The following is a 14,127-nucleotide window of genomic DNA, read 5'->3' as shown; positions in this document are numbered from 1 at the left end:
TCGACAGTCTTGACCACTCAATTTAATGCTAATTTTGTCTTTTTGTTTCACAAGCTTTTCTTGCATTTTCATCTTGTCTTCTCACAATGCTTATGCCCATAGTATGGTTGAAAATATATCTTTAAGGTCTTTTATTTTACTCTATAGTGTTAGGCACAGTGTTGAATATCTATTGGTTGGTCAATAAAATCTTGTTGGTTGGTTGCTGTGTTTTTCTATTTCTCAAGGAGAGGCTATTCTAAACAAAGAATGTCAGATAATCAGACCATAAGCATAGGATTCATTCTTCTACCATTTCCCAGCAGTCTCAATGTCCATTACACCCTGGTTTTCATCTTTTTGCTAATTTACTTCCTCACTTTGGCTGGGAACCTCTTCATAATGGTAATCATCAAGATGGATTCTCATCTGCACACACCCATGTACTTCTTCCTGGTGAACCTATCCTGTTGTGATATCTTTTATTCTTCAGTTATGGTACCAAAGTTGGTTCAAATACTTCTGACCAAGAACAAAACCATCTCCTTCAGTGGGTGCCTAGCACAGATTGGACTGACATTTTTCATTGCTTCATCTGAATCCTTTATCCTCTCAGCCATGGCCTATGACCGCTACTCAGCCATCTGCAACCCTCTGTTTTATATGATGGTCATGAGCAAAAGATTCTGTGTCTTTCTGACCTGTGGTTCTTGTCTACTTGGGATCGCCAGCTCCCTGCTCAACACCCTGCCTTTGTTGAGGCTAAATTTCTGTGGTCCTCATCTTATCTACCACTACAGCTGTGAGATGCCTGAACTCTTAACCCTCTCCTGTACTGATCTTTTCCTTAACAAAATTATCTTGTTCTCCACCTTGGTCATTGTTGGCTTTGGCTGCTTCTTCCCCATCGTGTTTTCTTATACCAGAATCATCTCTGCCATCCTTAGGATTAGTTCAGCCTCAGGCAAAAGCAAAGCCTTTTCTACTTGCTCCTCCCATGTGATTGTAGTGTCCTTGTTCTTCCTGACAGGTGTTGGTCGATATTTGAGCCCTGCTACAGGCTCCATCCTGGAACAAGTCATATCCCTGCAGTATAGCATTGTGACACCACTATTAAACCCTTTCATATATAGCCTGAAGAATGTGGAAGTCAAAATAGCCATAAAGAAAATGTGGGAAAAGAAAAGTATCCTCTATTGATCCTACTGATTAAGAACTCCTTAAGCATTGGTGATTCTGAGCAGAATCTGAGAAGTCAAAATTTTGGGGGTAGAGTCAAGGAAGGACTTTAGCTTTCTGATAACCTCAGAAATGGGATGGACCAAAGAGAATACATTAATGATAGCATACCCTTATATATTCATTTATTCTTTCCAAAGCAATTTAACATTTCTTTAGCTCATTTGAGTCTAAACATTTCTGAGCTGTAGTCAGTATTTGGATTTTCAGTTTATCTTTACTATTTAATAGATTCTGAATCGGAGGCATTAAGAAATTAGTTTGCTTATCCCCAGTTCTCAAAACCACTTAAGAGAAATGTTGGGATAATACTCTGGGTCTTCTTCAGAATTCAGGTTGTTGTTGTTTTTTTCCAATACACATGGAAGATTGCATTCCTTGTTCCCTGAGATACTCAGTTGACACTATACAAGTTATCTGTCTATGCATTCAGTGAACATTTGTGTTACTATTCTGTAAACCTTGTATTTTCATGTTTTATTTTGTTTTTTCCCTTTTCCTCTAATCAAGTTTCTTGGGAAAATTCATTCTCCTGGAACTTACAGGATGATGTGTGAGGAAGATGACAAAAGAAAATCTATAAATCAATAAATATATATAGGAAGGCTTTGTGAGTCCCTCAATGCTTCCTGCTTGACAATGCTAGGGTACTCAGCTTTGTAAATCAATAGATAAATTTAAGTTGCTATTTCTAGAATAACTGTTATTTTTATTCTCTTTCAGCTATAGCTACCAATAAAGTTGGTTCCAAGATTCCTAAGCTCTATCCCTTTTCTATTGTTTCTTAAGCAGTAGAAAAGTCCTTGTATGTTTTTTAAGGATTCTTACTACTACAAATTGCTGGGAGTTGACAAATCGCCATTGGCCGACAAAGTCACAGTTTGGGAAATGGGGGCTGCAAGGCAGTCCCCTGAAAATGAGGCCCCCACTGATTCCCTTCTGTGACTATTCTCTCTCTCCAACTTCCCTTACTAATGGACTTGCTATGATTATTGTTCTCTCCCCAATACAGGAGAAATAATATGAGAGCAAATACTTATAGGATTAACACACATATATCACACTTTAACCCCCCTAGATTATTACCCTAAAAGATTGCATTCACAAAGTTAAAACCCAAAGCCCATTACCCATTACCCCTCCTTTCTCTCTCAAGGAGAGACATGCTTTAAGGCCTCACACCCAACACTGGCCAAATGCTTGAGTACTGTAATAAATCTTTCCTCACAGTTAGCACACTCCAATTTGTTGGTGGACAGAAACCAGACAACATTGCCAGGTGCTTTAAAGTAACACAAGAAAAACAGAACTTGTAAATTGGGGAGAACCCCAAATCTGATCTGCTTTAAGTTACCTTTTAACTCTGTACTTAGATACAAAATGTTTTGTTATTCATCTCCTAAGTAATTGTGATTTATTGCTGATCACATTGTGTGATAGCATGATTCTCTCAGCAGATCAAGAGGAAATAACCTCCAGATTACCTTATCTATGTCATTTATATCCATCACAAATTTCTCTGTTGTAGCAACAGAATCACAACAATGGTCACAGAATCCACAAGAATGTTGATTATGTGATTTGTTAATGTATGACATATTCAATTAAATGTAGAAGATCATGTATGTAGAAAATTAATTGTGTGCCAAAGAAGTATATACTCACTAAACCTATATAATAAACAAACCTCCATGCCGTGGAAGAACATAATGTAATGCCTATGTATGTGGTACTAAACTCGTAGTACTTCTCACTCCATTATTCGACTGAAATCATCACACCTCGACAGAGTGGACTCCAGACCCTCAGAGAGACTGCTGGACAGTTCTCTAAAAGAAATCACAAGAGAAAAGATATCCATAGGACAATAGGCCAAGTCCAAAGACATGAAACCACACTGTACAATCTTACCAGGTAATTAAATAAGGCCATTCCCTCTTCCAAGACAAATAATCTATGACTTTAAAAATCAGTCATAGGCAGAGCAATGAGATATAGCAGAGGTAGAGATAGTCATTTGCCCTGAAAAAGAAAAATAAATACTGGGAAACAATTTTCTGAGCTGAACTGACATTTATTGTTAGATCAGTAAATTATAATGCCAGGGTCAAAGATATATGCAGTACATACCAAGACTCTGAAATTTGAAGCACTCAAGCTTTTATAGTCTGTGCAAGAGTCAGATTTCATAAATTCCCCCCAGAAAGAGGGAGGGAATAACTGAATTTTTTTTTTCCTGGGGGTGGGGAGGCAGCCAGATTTTCATCCTCTAGAAGATTTCTTTCTTTATGAAGGTAAAGTTGTCCTATGTTGTAGCCAATTACATCATCTCTGTTCTATATATGGTAATAGGCAAGCTTACTCTGTAGCTCCAAAGCCGAATGTCATAAATCTCCTACCTTAGGAGCATCTGGACACATTCCAGGACACTGAAGGTATGCACACAATTCCTCTTAACAAGGATACATTTCAGAAGATTTTTTCCTTGTTATTTTACTCACAATATGATTGTTGACTACTGATTCTCAAACACAATGATTCAATCAACAATTGAGCTTTTTCTTACTATTAAAACTATGGTTAAAATTTATCATTATAATAATGGGTATAATAGGATTATATATATATATATATAATGTAATTATATATAATAGTATTACATGTAGAGGATATAGTTCTAAAAACAGCAAAAAAAACAGTAAATATAAACTGATTAAATTTGCTAATTAGGTTATCTTTTATAATTTCCCATTTAGCTCCCTCCCCCCTGGACCCAAAGAATAGGCTGATATGATAGGTCAAAAAATAGGTTGATACACTCTCAGTAATTCCAGAGGAGGCATAAATCTGCTGAAACACAAAGATGATGAAGGAAATTGGGGAAGTTTACACAAATGGTACCTAAGCCAAAGCAACATAGTCCAATGTGATAAAACTAGAGATGATGGTCACTTCAAAAAATATATAAATGGTGAAGCCAGAACAAAGGTGTCCAGGAATGGTGGTTATGCCAATAATGGTGGCTGTTCACATGAGTCCTCTGCTGGACCATTGGTTATTGTAAGATTAAAATTAATATCAATAACCCCAAGTATTAATTTTATAAAATGTATTAATAATCACTTGAAATAGAAGAAATAAAAAAGAAATAAGAGTATAAAACCCAATTATCTAACTAAAGTAAGACCACATGTGTAAATTTTCCTGATTGGCACAAACCCAACTTCAACAGCCTCAATCAAGTGAAGAAGAGAGAGAGGTGGGATCATGAGAAAACTTTGTCCTACATATGTACTCACACAGTGTTCACACTTAGCATCAGGGCACAAATGGGATGCTGGGTAAGAAAGTCCTGGGGAGCAAATTCTATCCACACAATCCTCCCTGTGATTCCATTGGGAGGCAAGCATATTGGAATCTCCCAGATTTATATGTCTAGTCTCCCCAATGAATCATTACATATAACCAAGTTATATCTCTAAAGATCTCTTACTAAAGGTGCATACAATATTCCACTTTCTAAGGGGAAATTACAATAATTAGGGGATAAGAGGGAATATTTTTTAAAAAGGAACAAAACCAATGTTAGGTGGGCACATTGACAAAAAGCCAATTAGGGGGCAATCCCCTTTGGCATAAGAGTTTACATTTAGAGTAAATGTGTTCAATCCCCCACAATTCAATTCACTACATCCCAAAGTTCATTCTGGATCTTTTGATGCAGAGTGTGGTTTCCATAGTTATCTCCATGGCACCTTCTCCAAACAATTCACTTTCTAGATTCAGGGAATTAGTGAGTTTCTTATCCTAAAAATTTCTCCAAAAGATTTTAAACCTTACATTAGGATAATTATACAATCCACCCTGAGAAGGGTATTACTAACACCTGGATCACCCCAGGATACATAGCTGATTTATGAGGTATATGAATCAATTGTCAAAAGAAAATAAAAAACATTTAAAAAACTAAATAGAAGAAAAGAAAAAAATCAAAATCAAATTGTATATAAAAATTCAGAATAGGCAAGAATAAACCTATAACAGGTCCTAGAATCAAGGCCCAATAAAGTGATATATGTCCCACAAACTTGTAGGGCCACTGCAGCAATATGCTCTTACCTAATCAGCAGCCAGGACTACAGAAAACAGCCATACTATGGAAAAAGAAAAAAGGGACTAGACAATGAAGCAAAAGGGCAATAGTGTTCCATGGTCTGATTTTACCTTCACTCACAGGGATAGGGGAGCCAAAATGGCAGCAAAACCTGAGGTACCTTGTATGAATCTGGTATGGGGAAATTCTGCATTTGATGTTGTCAAAAAGTCACTTCCTCAAACCCCAAAACAAGTTCTCTGTCTTGGCACAGATTCTCATCAATCCCACAGGGACTGATTGATCTCCTTGACCTTGTAATTCTTGACACTGTACTCTTTTGTGATCCCTTCTTCTGAAATCAGACACAATTATTAGTCAAAGTTCCATAATATTTAACAATCAATGATAGGTTTCCATAGTCTAAAGCTTTTGTGTATGCATTGATATTAGGGTTAATGGATATTGTAAACTTATTTTAGTGCAAAATCAAAAAACCATTAATTCTGGTTGCATTCAAATACAAAAAATAAGAGAGTAAAGAAAATTCAAATACACAATTGTACATACAAGGAAAAATGAGAATAAAATGTAAATGTACCTTCATGGTACACATTCCATGTGACAATGTGCTAGCCAAGCAGAGGCACAACACAAAGGTTTCTCACTCAAAAATGAGATCTATTGCCTTTTAAGTTGGCCATGATCCACAGTGTGAATGTACATAATTTTTTTTAACCAGGTAACAGCTTTATATAAAACAATAGTACAATAGCTAATGCACAGTCTAAGAAGTACCAAAATTCCCAAAATCACAAGAGCTCATAAATTCTATTGATACAGGTTGTAACCATTTTGATGGAGTATATTCGTCATTGTCTATGTGACAATTAACAAAGGCAAAAAGGCACCAAAGGCTGTATGGGTAATATGTGACCTCAATGGATCTAGTGACAAACCCAGCATCCATAAGGACCCACAGCTATCCCATGGAAAGGGTTTGTCCAACTCGACTATGGGCTATTACAATGATATTATCTCCAGTCCAGATATAGGACAGTATAAATAAAGATAGTAGGATGGTACAAATGAAAAGTGTAGCAAAACATATAGCTAATAGCCAAAATACAGTAACTTAAACTGACATAGTGTAACAGGGTATGTTAGATTAGATCAACATGTGAACTTAAAAACAAAATAAAATCTTAAAAAAAAAACAATCAACAAATACAATAAGCATGACAGGATACAGTCACTCAGTGTCTACAGTAAGTGTAAATCTTGAAATATCTCAGACTTGTGAATGTTAAAAATTTTCCCCAATGGGGAATTCTCAATTGGAACAATTCCCTACTGGGAACATTCCCCATTTTGACTGTGAGAACTCGCCAGGATCAGAAATGGGAGGACCTCTATTCCACCCTTACTTAAGACTGCTTTAGGGGAGAAAACTCCTTGCTAAACAATGAAAGTACTTGGACCCATGCTTATGATGAGGCAGGGAGTTCTTTGAGCCATGCCTGTTTTTAGAATTGATACAATGGGATGCTAGGTACCTATAAAGGTCGGACAACTTGTAAACTTGCCAGGAGCAAAGAGGTGAAAACTTACTTAGAGGTTTTCTCTTGAGGGGATTAGTTGACTCAGCTGTGTTTTCTCTGGTTCGGACTTACTGAGGGGATTAGTCGACCCAGCAGTGTTTTTAGAACGGGTTGTCCTTTGGAAAACGTCTACTGTGATTGGTAGATGTAAGGACTTAGGGGAGGTGACATAGGAGAAAAACCCCTATATAAGAAAAAGCAGAATCTCTTGAAAAAAAAATCCTTTTGGAGAGATCTCTGATGAGGATCGCTTTGGAAGAATCTCTTGAGAGAGGCTCTAGAGAAGGGAAGCTCTTGGAGGACAATCTCTAAGGAGGTCTCGCTGGAGCTCCTCTGAGGGGACTCTGTCCCACTGGAGGCTCTGGAGAGAGGACCTTTGAAACAGTCTCTGGCTGGATCTCTCTTTGAGGAGGACTCTGGCTGGAACTCTCTCTGGTGAAGTCAGCTGATATGGAGCTGGCCTGGTGTCACTAGAATCCTTGCTTAGACAGACCTTGTGGTGAGTGATAAAAGACTGACTGACTGATATCTCTCTCTTAAGACTCATGTCTAGGCCATGTTGGCTTAAGGCCCTTCATACTTATTTCCTTTTTCTCTCTTTCTCTCTTTTCCTTAATTCCTCATTGTATTATTAATTAAATTTTCTATAAAACCCAGTTGACTTGGGTATATTCATAATTGGGAATATTTCCCTGGCGACCACCTTATATTTTATTTAAAACCAAGACACTGTAGTGAAACATATTTTCTGTGGTCACAATTTACTCACCCAGTCTTATATCTACTACAATTTAAGTCTTCCACTATTTTAATCACTTACAAATTAAGACATCCAACCATTTTAATTAATACATACATATTCTCTTTACATGAGAGCAATGAATCCAAGAGTCCTTTTCTCCAATTATGATAGCTGTTGGAATGGTTAACAGCACTTAAAATAGACCTTCCCAGGCAGGCTGAGTCACCCAGGGAGCTGGAAGTTCTTTATGTATACCTTGTCTCCTGTGTGTAGGTCATGGAGTGAGAAGTCTATAGGACTTCATTATATAGCAGCTCTGGATTTATGGAGTTCTCACAATTTGATCTTTAAGTCCTCTATATATGAAGCAATAGAAATATCCCCCCAGTAATGATGTGTATGTAGGAGAAAAAGGCTTAGCCCAAGATAGGGGGTTGTCCAAAAAAGCATCTCAAATGGTGAGATGTGTGGATCTCCCCTGGACCTGCTTCAAAGATAAAATAGGGCCAGAAGGAGAATTTCAGACCTAAATGAGTCTCTGTGCACAATTTCCCAATCATGGTCTTAGGATCTCTATTCATTCTCTCAATTTATCCTGAGTCCTGGGGATAACATGGTACATGAAATTTGGGAGTGATCCCCAAACAAAAATATATCTGAGACAAAACCAAATCAGTAAAATGAGTTCCCTTAGCTGAATCAATATGTGCAGGCAGGACAAAGTGAGGAATAATCTCTTTTAAAAGTACCTTGGCAACAAAAGCCACTGTGGCCCAGGCAGTAGTTTAGCATTCAAGGTACGAACTTATCATGTAAATATTATGGTAGTGGTCTCTCAGTAAATGAGAATGACGATTGTCTTTGTGCATTTGCACAAAGACACTTGTGCATGAAGGAGATTTAAGTGGAAAAGTCAATGCATAGAGACAGTCCCACTCTCTCAGCGTTGGAAGCCTGGGTCCATTGGCACTGGTCCATTGGTCGTTACACCTGGAAACTTCCTAAGCTGCATTGGATGGCCATGTTGTCTTTTGTGCTCTAACACACCCTAAGCACTCCACAGTGCTTTGCTGCGTCGCCATCTCAGCCGTTGAACCTTCTTATTGGTTTCTTCCATCTGTTCAGCCGAAGCAGTCTTCACATGCTGGGTGAGCAAAGCCCTGGTTCACCAGGGGTCGACGACCCGATGGCTACCCTCACCAGGTTTAGCCGGCCTGTCGAAGCCGTTGCCCATGGTGTGGCCACTGCTGCATGCTAGCAGCTACTAGAAGCCATAAGTGAGAGTTGGGTGTCAGGTGAGAGTCAGAGGCTGGAGAGCTGCCCTAGGAGGGCACGACAAGCCCTCCATACCGGAGATACTACCCCTCCCTGAACACCCCATACACCCCTGTAAATATTATAGATCTACTCAAAAGCTGACTATTTTAAGCAATCATCTCAAGTATCAGACTTATGGATATATTTATAATGATTAATTTCTATACCCTTGAGGTAAATCAGGGGTCTAACCTTGTGATATTCTAACCCCTCCCCATGTCTGCAGTCTGGAAAACTACCTAAGTTATCTCTTTAGTCTCTTTGTATTATCAAAGGCCCTCATTTAGCATTTGTTTCAGATAGGGCTAGTGTGCTGAAGGTGAAAAGATTTTCTAATCTGTGCATTGGCTACTCCATTATATTAGGATCCAGCTCTTATTGATGGTTACCACATAATGCTAATTTTTCTGTCATACCACCTGTTTAATTTTTTATCTCCCTTCCCCCCCCTTCCCTAATATTGTCAATAAAAATCTAGTATACCTGATTAAGGGAAGCTCTCCCTCCATCAGAGCTATTTCCTGTCAGGCTTACACTATGCTGAAATATCCCGTGTCTCTGTGTCTATTTTCTCATCTTATGTTCTCCCTACCTTAGTCTTTAAACCCTTTCACCCATATTTCCTCAGTTCCTAGCCTCCATTTCAGGTGGTCACCCACAAAGGAATATTGTGTAGCTACTGGACAGCCACAGGTAGGAAATGCTTCTGGCCTTCTAGTTTGTTGATCCACTATGACCAGACAAAATTTATACTGTCCAGTTTTTGTCATAGTGATAAAACCAATTTGTAGATGTTCAAAAGGTGTGTAAGCCACAGGATGCTGTAAAAATTAAATTTATATCACTAATAATAAAAATATTATATTTATGAGGTTTATAAGGATCATTAAAAATCAAGGAATAAAGAGGATACAAAATAAAAACCATGTGCCCATGGCTGGTTAGCCATTTTCAAATTTTCCCCACCTTACCACTAGCACTGCTAATGCAAGAAGAAAGATAGAGCATGGGAGGCATTACTTCCAGTTAAATACCAATTGTGATCTTGCCAACGTGGAGATGCAGGAGAGATTATAGGGAATTCTGGGAAATACCAAGGACTTCTGGGAAATGAAGTCTAGAGCTCAAAATCTCCATTTATACATTCCCTCCTGAGATCAGCGGAAGACTGGTCTCTCCAATGGATCTTGTAAACATAACCAACTTTGAAATTACAATAATTTGGGGATAAAAGGAAAAGAGAACAAAATGAATACTTGCTAAGCACATTGACAAAAAGCCAGGTAGGGGGCAGTCCCCTTCAACATAAGAGAATACATATAATACAAATGCATTCAAACCCCACACAGTTCAAATTACCACATCCCAAAGTTCACTATGGATCTTCTGGTGCAGAGTGGTGTCTGTGCAAGCATCTTAATGGTGTCTTCTCCAAAGAGTTCAGTTTCTGGATTTGGAGAGGTAACATGTTTTTTATCCTGAAATTACTCTCAAAAAGAATTTAAATTTTGCAATTTAGAATAATTATACATTCCCTCCTGAAGAGAGTGTTGAAAAAACACAGGAATCACGTAGGAATTCATGGCTGAGTTATGAGGTGTATGAATCAATTGGCAAGAGAAGTCAGAAAAAAAAATCCAAATAAAAGAGAAAATAATTTTTGGATGAAGTATAGACTATCAAAGTCTTATGTGTAAAAATTTTAAGTAAAAGAAAATAAACCCAATTAAAATTATTTAAGCAATTATGCATTTACCCAATCAGTAGCCAGGACTGTAGAAAGTTTGCCACACCATGAAAGATAGTAAAAGACTAGATTATAGGAGCCAGGTAGGAGCCAAATTTGAGATACTTGGTAAAATGTGGGACAAGGAAGACCTGCCGTTAACACATGTTAAATAGCAGCAACCTCAAACCCCAAACAAGTTCAAGTCCTCTTGTCTTGGCTCAAAATTTCATCAATCCCATTGGGATTGGTTTGTCTCTTTGACCTTGTGCGTGATTGGCACTATGCAGTTTAGTTTTGTGCTTCTTTGGCACTGTGCAATGGCTCTTTTTGTATTCTCTTGTCCTTGAATCAGACAGAATCATTAAGCAAAGTCCCATATTTTTTTTAAACATTCAATGGCATAATTTTTAATCTAAAGCTTTTTGGGTATGCATTGACATTATAGCAAATGTATTTTAAACTTATATTACTGAAAAATAAAAAAGTTAAAGGTAAATCTTCTCAATACTGTTGATATGTGTTTCAAATACAAAAAGGAGAGAAAAAAATAAAAAACTGAAATAGTATTTTGCACATGCAAGCAAAAACAATAATAAAAGAGTTTTTAAAATAAAAAATGGAGTTTATAATCATTGACACACTGAGTCAGCTAAGGAAATGTAGAATACTGTAAACCTTAAAATTTCTTAGACTTATGAATGTTGGAAATTTCACCATTGGGAAATTTCATACTTGAAAAAATTTCCTACTAATAGTAAGAACTCTATTGGAATATGAAACCCCTTGGCATGAGAGGATCCTTTTCCTCCCTACTTAAGACTACTTTAGGACAGAAACCTTTAGCTAAACAATGGAAAGGGCTTTGACCTATGCTTAAGCATAGAACAGGAAGTTCTTTGAGTCATGATTGATTTTAGAATTGATACAATAGAGATACTTGGAATGACAGAACCAGGTCTTGGAACTTAAAATCTCCACCCTACTCAGTCTAACAGGATTTAGGAAGGGCTGCAGCATAGATCAAGATTTAATTATTTGAGAATATGACCTACAACAGACATGTGCAAAGGAAACAGACCTCTGGGCAGTCCTGGGTTAAGCTAGAGCCACCATTGGCACAGGGGAGACATCGACAGTGATTGGTAGATGTGAGAACTGAGGGGAGGGGACTTAGATGGTTTCCTTAAAGATAGCGGGGTCTGAGGAGAGGAGGAGGTTTTTCTCTGAGCGAGGTGGCTCTGAAGGAGGACTGAGGAGGTTGCTCTGTGGGAGGACCAGGAGAGAAGGCTAGCTCTGAAAGAGGAGAATTCTCTGGAAACATTTCTTGAAAGGAGGCTCTCTTGAAGGTGGAGCTGAGGTTGGCATGAGAAGCCTTACCTAGAGAGATCTTGGGTGAGTGATAAAACCAAATGACTGATTTATTCATTCTTATTCCTTTCTTACTTTCTCTCTTTTTCTATTGATTAATCAGTGTATTATAAATTAAATTTCTCTATAAAACCCAGTTGGCTTGGGCATATTCATAAATTGGGAATATATTCCCTGGCGACCATCTTATATTTATATAAAACCAAGACACAGTAGAAAACATATTTCAGTGGTCATAATTGATATATATATTTCTCTTGCTCCCAAACATTTTAATTATCACAGTTTATGGCTCCCACTCTCTTATCTACAACTATTTAACACTCAAAACTATTTTAAATCTAACAATACAAAAGTTTCTCACCAAAACTGAGATCCATTTCTTCTTCAAACCTGGCCATGATCTGCTGTGAGTACAAACAAATGATATTCACAAAGTGATAGTTTTTTTTTAAAACCCTTACCTTCCATCTTGGAGTCAATACTATGTATTGGCTCCAAGGCAGAAGAGTGGTATGGGCTAGGCAATGGGGGTCAAGTGACTTGCTCAGGGTCACACAGCTAGGAAGTGGCTGAGGCCAGATTTGAACCTAGGACCTTCCATCTCTAGGCCTGGCTCTCAATTCACTGAGCTACCCAGCTGCCTCCAAAGTAATAGTTTTTTATAAAGAATAGTATTGCAACATGCAATGCACATTCAAATGTATCAGAATCCCCAAAGTAATAATAGCCCATTTAATGACAATAGCAAACAAACCCACTGTCATATTTTACATAAACCTACTGCCTGACATTTAAAGAAAATGGATACTTGTCACAAGTTTTTCAGGTGTAGCAATGTTTCAACATTGGCTGAGATATATATTTTTTTTACTTCTATTACTGTTATCATTACAAAAATGTGGCAGGAGCTAGAAAAGACCAAACCTCTGTACTGTTGATGTTGGGTCTAAAAATGTCACCAAGAATCTAGAGATCATTCTGATGGAAGAGTATAGTAAGCTGAGGAGTTATAAATGAGAGATGCTACTCTTTGGGGAACCATCAAAGGGTACCATGCCCTGGGATCAACTTCCCATCTCCTTTTGAATGAGACTATGATGTCCCATCCATTCACATTTTTATAAATGCAGAAGGTGGAGATTATAATTGTACTTCACTTCAGCTACTAAAATGGACCTTACTTCCTGTTATAGACAGGAAAAATGATCAGAGTTGAGAAAAAAATATCTAAAATTCATGTTTGAAGGCCCCTTAAAATCAATTTGATTTTATTTCATTAAATTTTCTGAAGATTGTTATACAATTGTAACCAGTTTTGATGAAGTCTATCCATCCTCTCTGTGACAATTTACAAAGCCAAAATTGGAAAAAAAAAAGTTGTTTTATAAGGGCTTATTCAATAATATTTGTTCAGTATAGTTATAGGGGAAAAGCAACAGAATATAACAGTAGTTAAAACCCAGTACATTAAAATGATTCAGTGTAACAGAATAGTATTGAATACATTAATATATTAATTTAAACCCACAAAATTATATCTTAAACAAAACAATCAGCAAAATACAAAAAAAAAGTACAGAGGCTTTTATAAAACATTGTAGTCTGAAAAGTCTTTAAAATATCACCTTCAGGGGCAGCTGGGTAGCTCAGTGGATTGAGAACCAAGCCTAGAGAAGGGAGGTCCTGGGTTCAAATCTGGCCTCAGCCACATCCTAGCTGTGTGACCCTGGGCAAGTCATTTGACCCCCATTGCCTAGCCCATACCACTCTTCTGCCTTGGAGCCAATACACAGTATTGACTCCAAGATGGAAGGTAAGGATTTAATATATATATATATATATATATATATATATATATATATATAAATCACCTTCAGTCTCTTTAAACTTCAGTTTTTTATTCATTAAGATTCCTTTTGTTAGGACTTTGGTATCTCCAATAGTGAGGGAGGACATGGGTTTTAGGAATCCCAAACTGGGTAGGCCCAAATGGCAAAGAGTTGCAGGGAGATGGATTTCTCCCCTGAATCTCAGGCAAGTTAAGAAAAAGGATCAG

The 14,127-nt window shown here is 37.5% G+C and overlaps 1 protein-coding gene across 1 annotated transcript; it reads left to right on the top strand.

Moving 5' to 3' along the window:
- Nucleotides 1–381: 381 nt before the first annotated feature.
- LOC100024155 (olfactory receptor 145-like) lies at nt 382–1,179 on the top strand. Its single transcript, XM_001375461.4, has one exon. It carries the CDS (start codon nt 382–384, stop codon nt 1,177–1,179), a length of 798 nt encoding a protein of 265 aa, XP_001375498.3.
- The last annotated feature ends 12,948 nt before the right edge of the window (nt 1,180–14,127 follow it).

The sequence above is a fragment of the Monodelphis domestica genome, chromosome 5, assembly GCF_027887165.1.
Source record: "Monodelphis domestica isolate mMonDom1 chromosome 5, mMonDom1.pri, whole genome shotgun sequence".
Taxonomy (NCBI): domain Eukaryota; kingdom Metazoa; phylum Chordata; class Mammalia; order Didelphimorphia; family Didelphidae; genus Monodelphis; species Monodelphis domestica.
Note: the sequence above shows the minus strand (reverse complement) of the source record. Positions and strands in the feature narration are given on the sequence as shown.

Bases quoted from the DNA above. Each gene is read 5' to 3' on its own strand.
- LOC100024155 (XM_001375461.4), top strand. From the start codon at position 382: ATGGTAATCATCAAGATGGATTCTCATCTGCACACACCCATGTACTTC.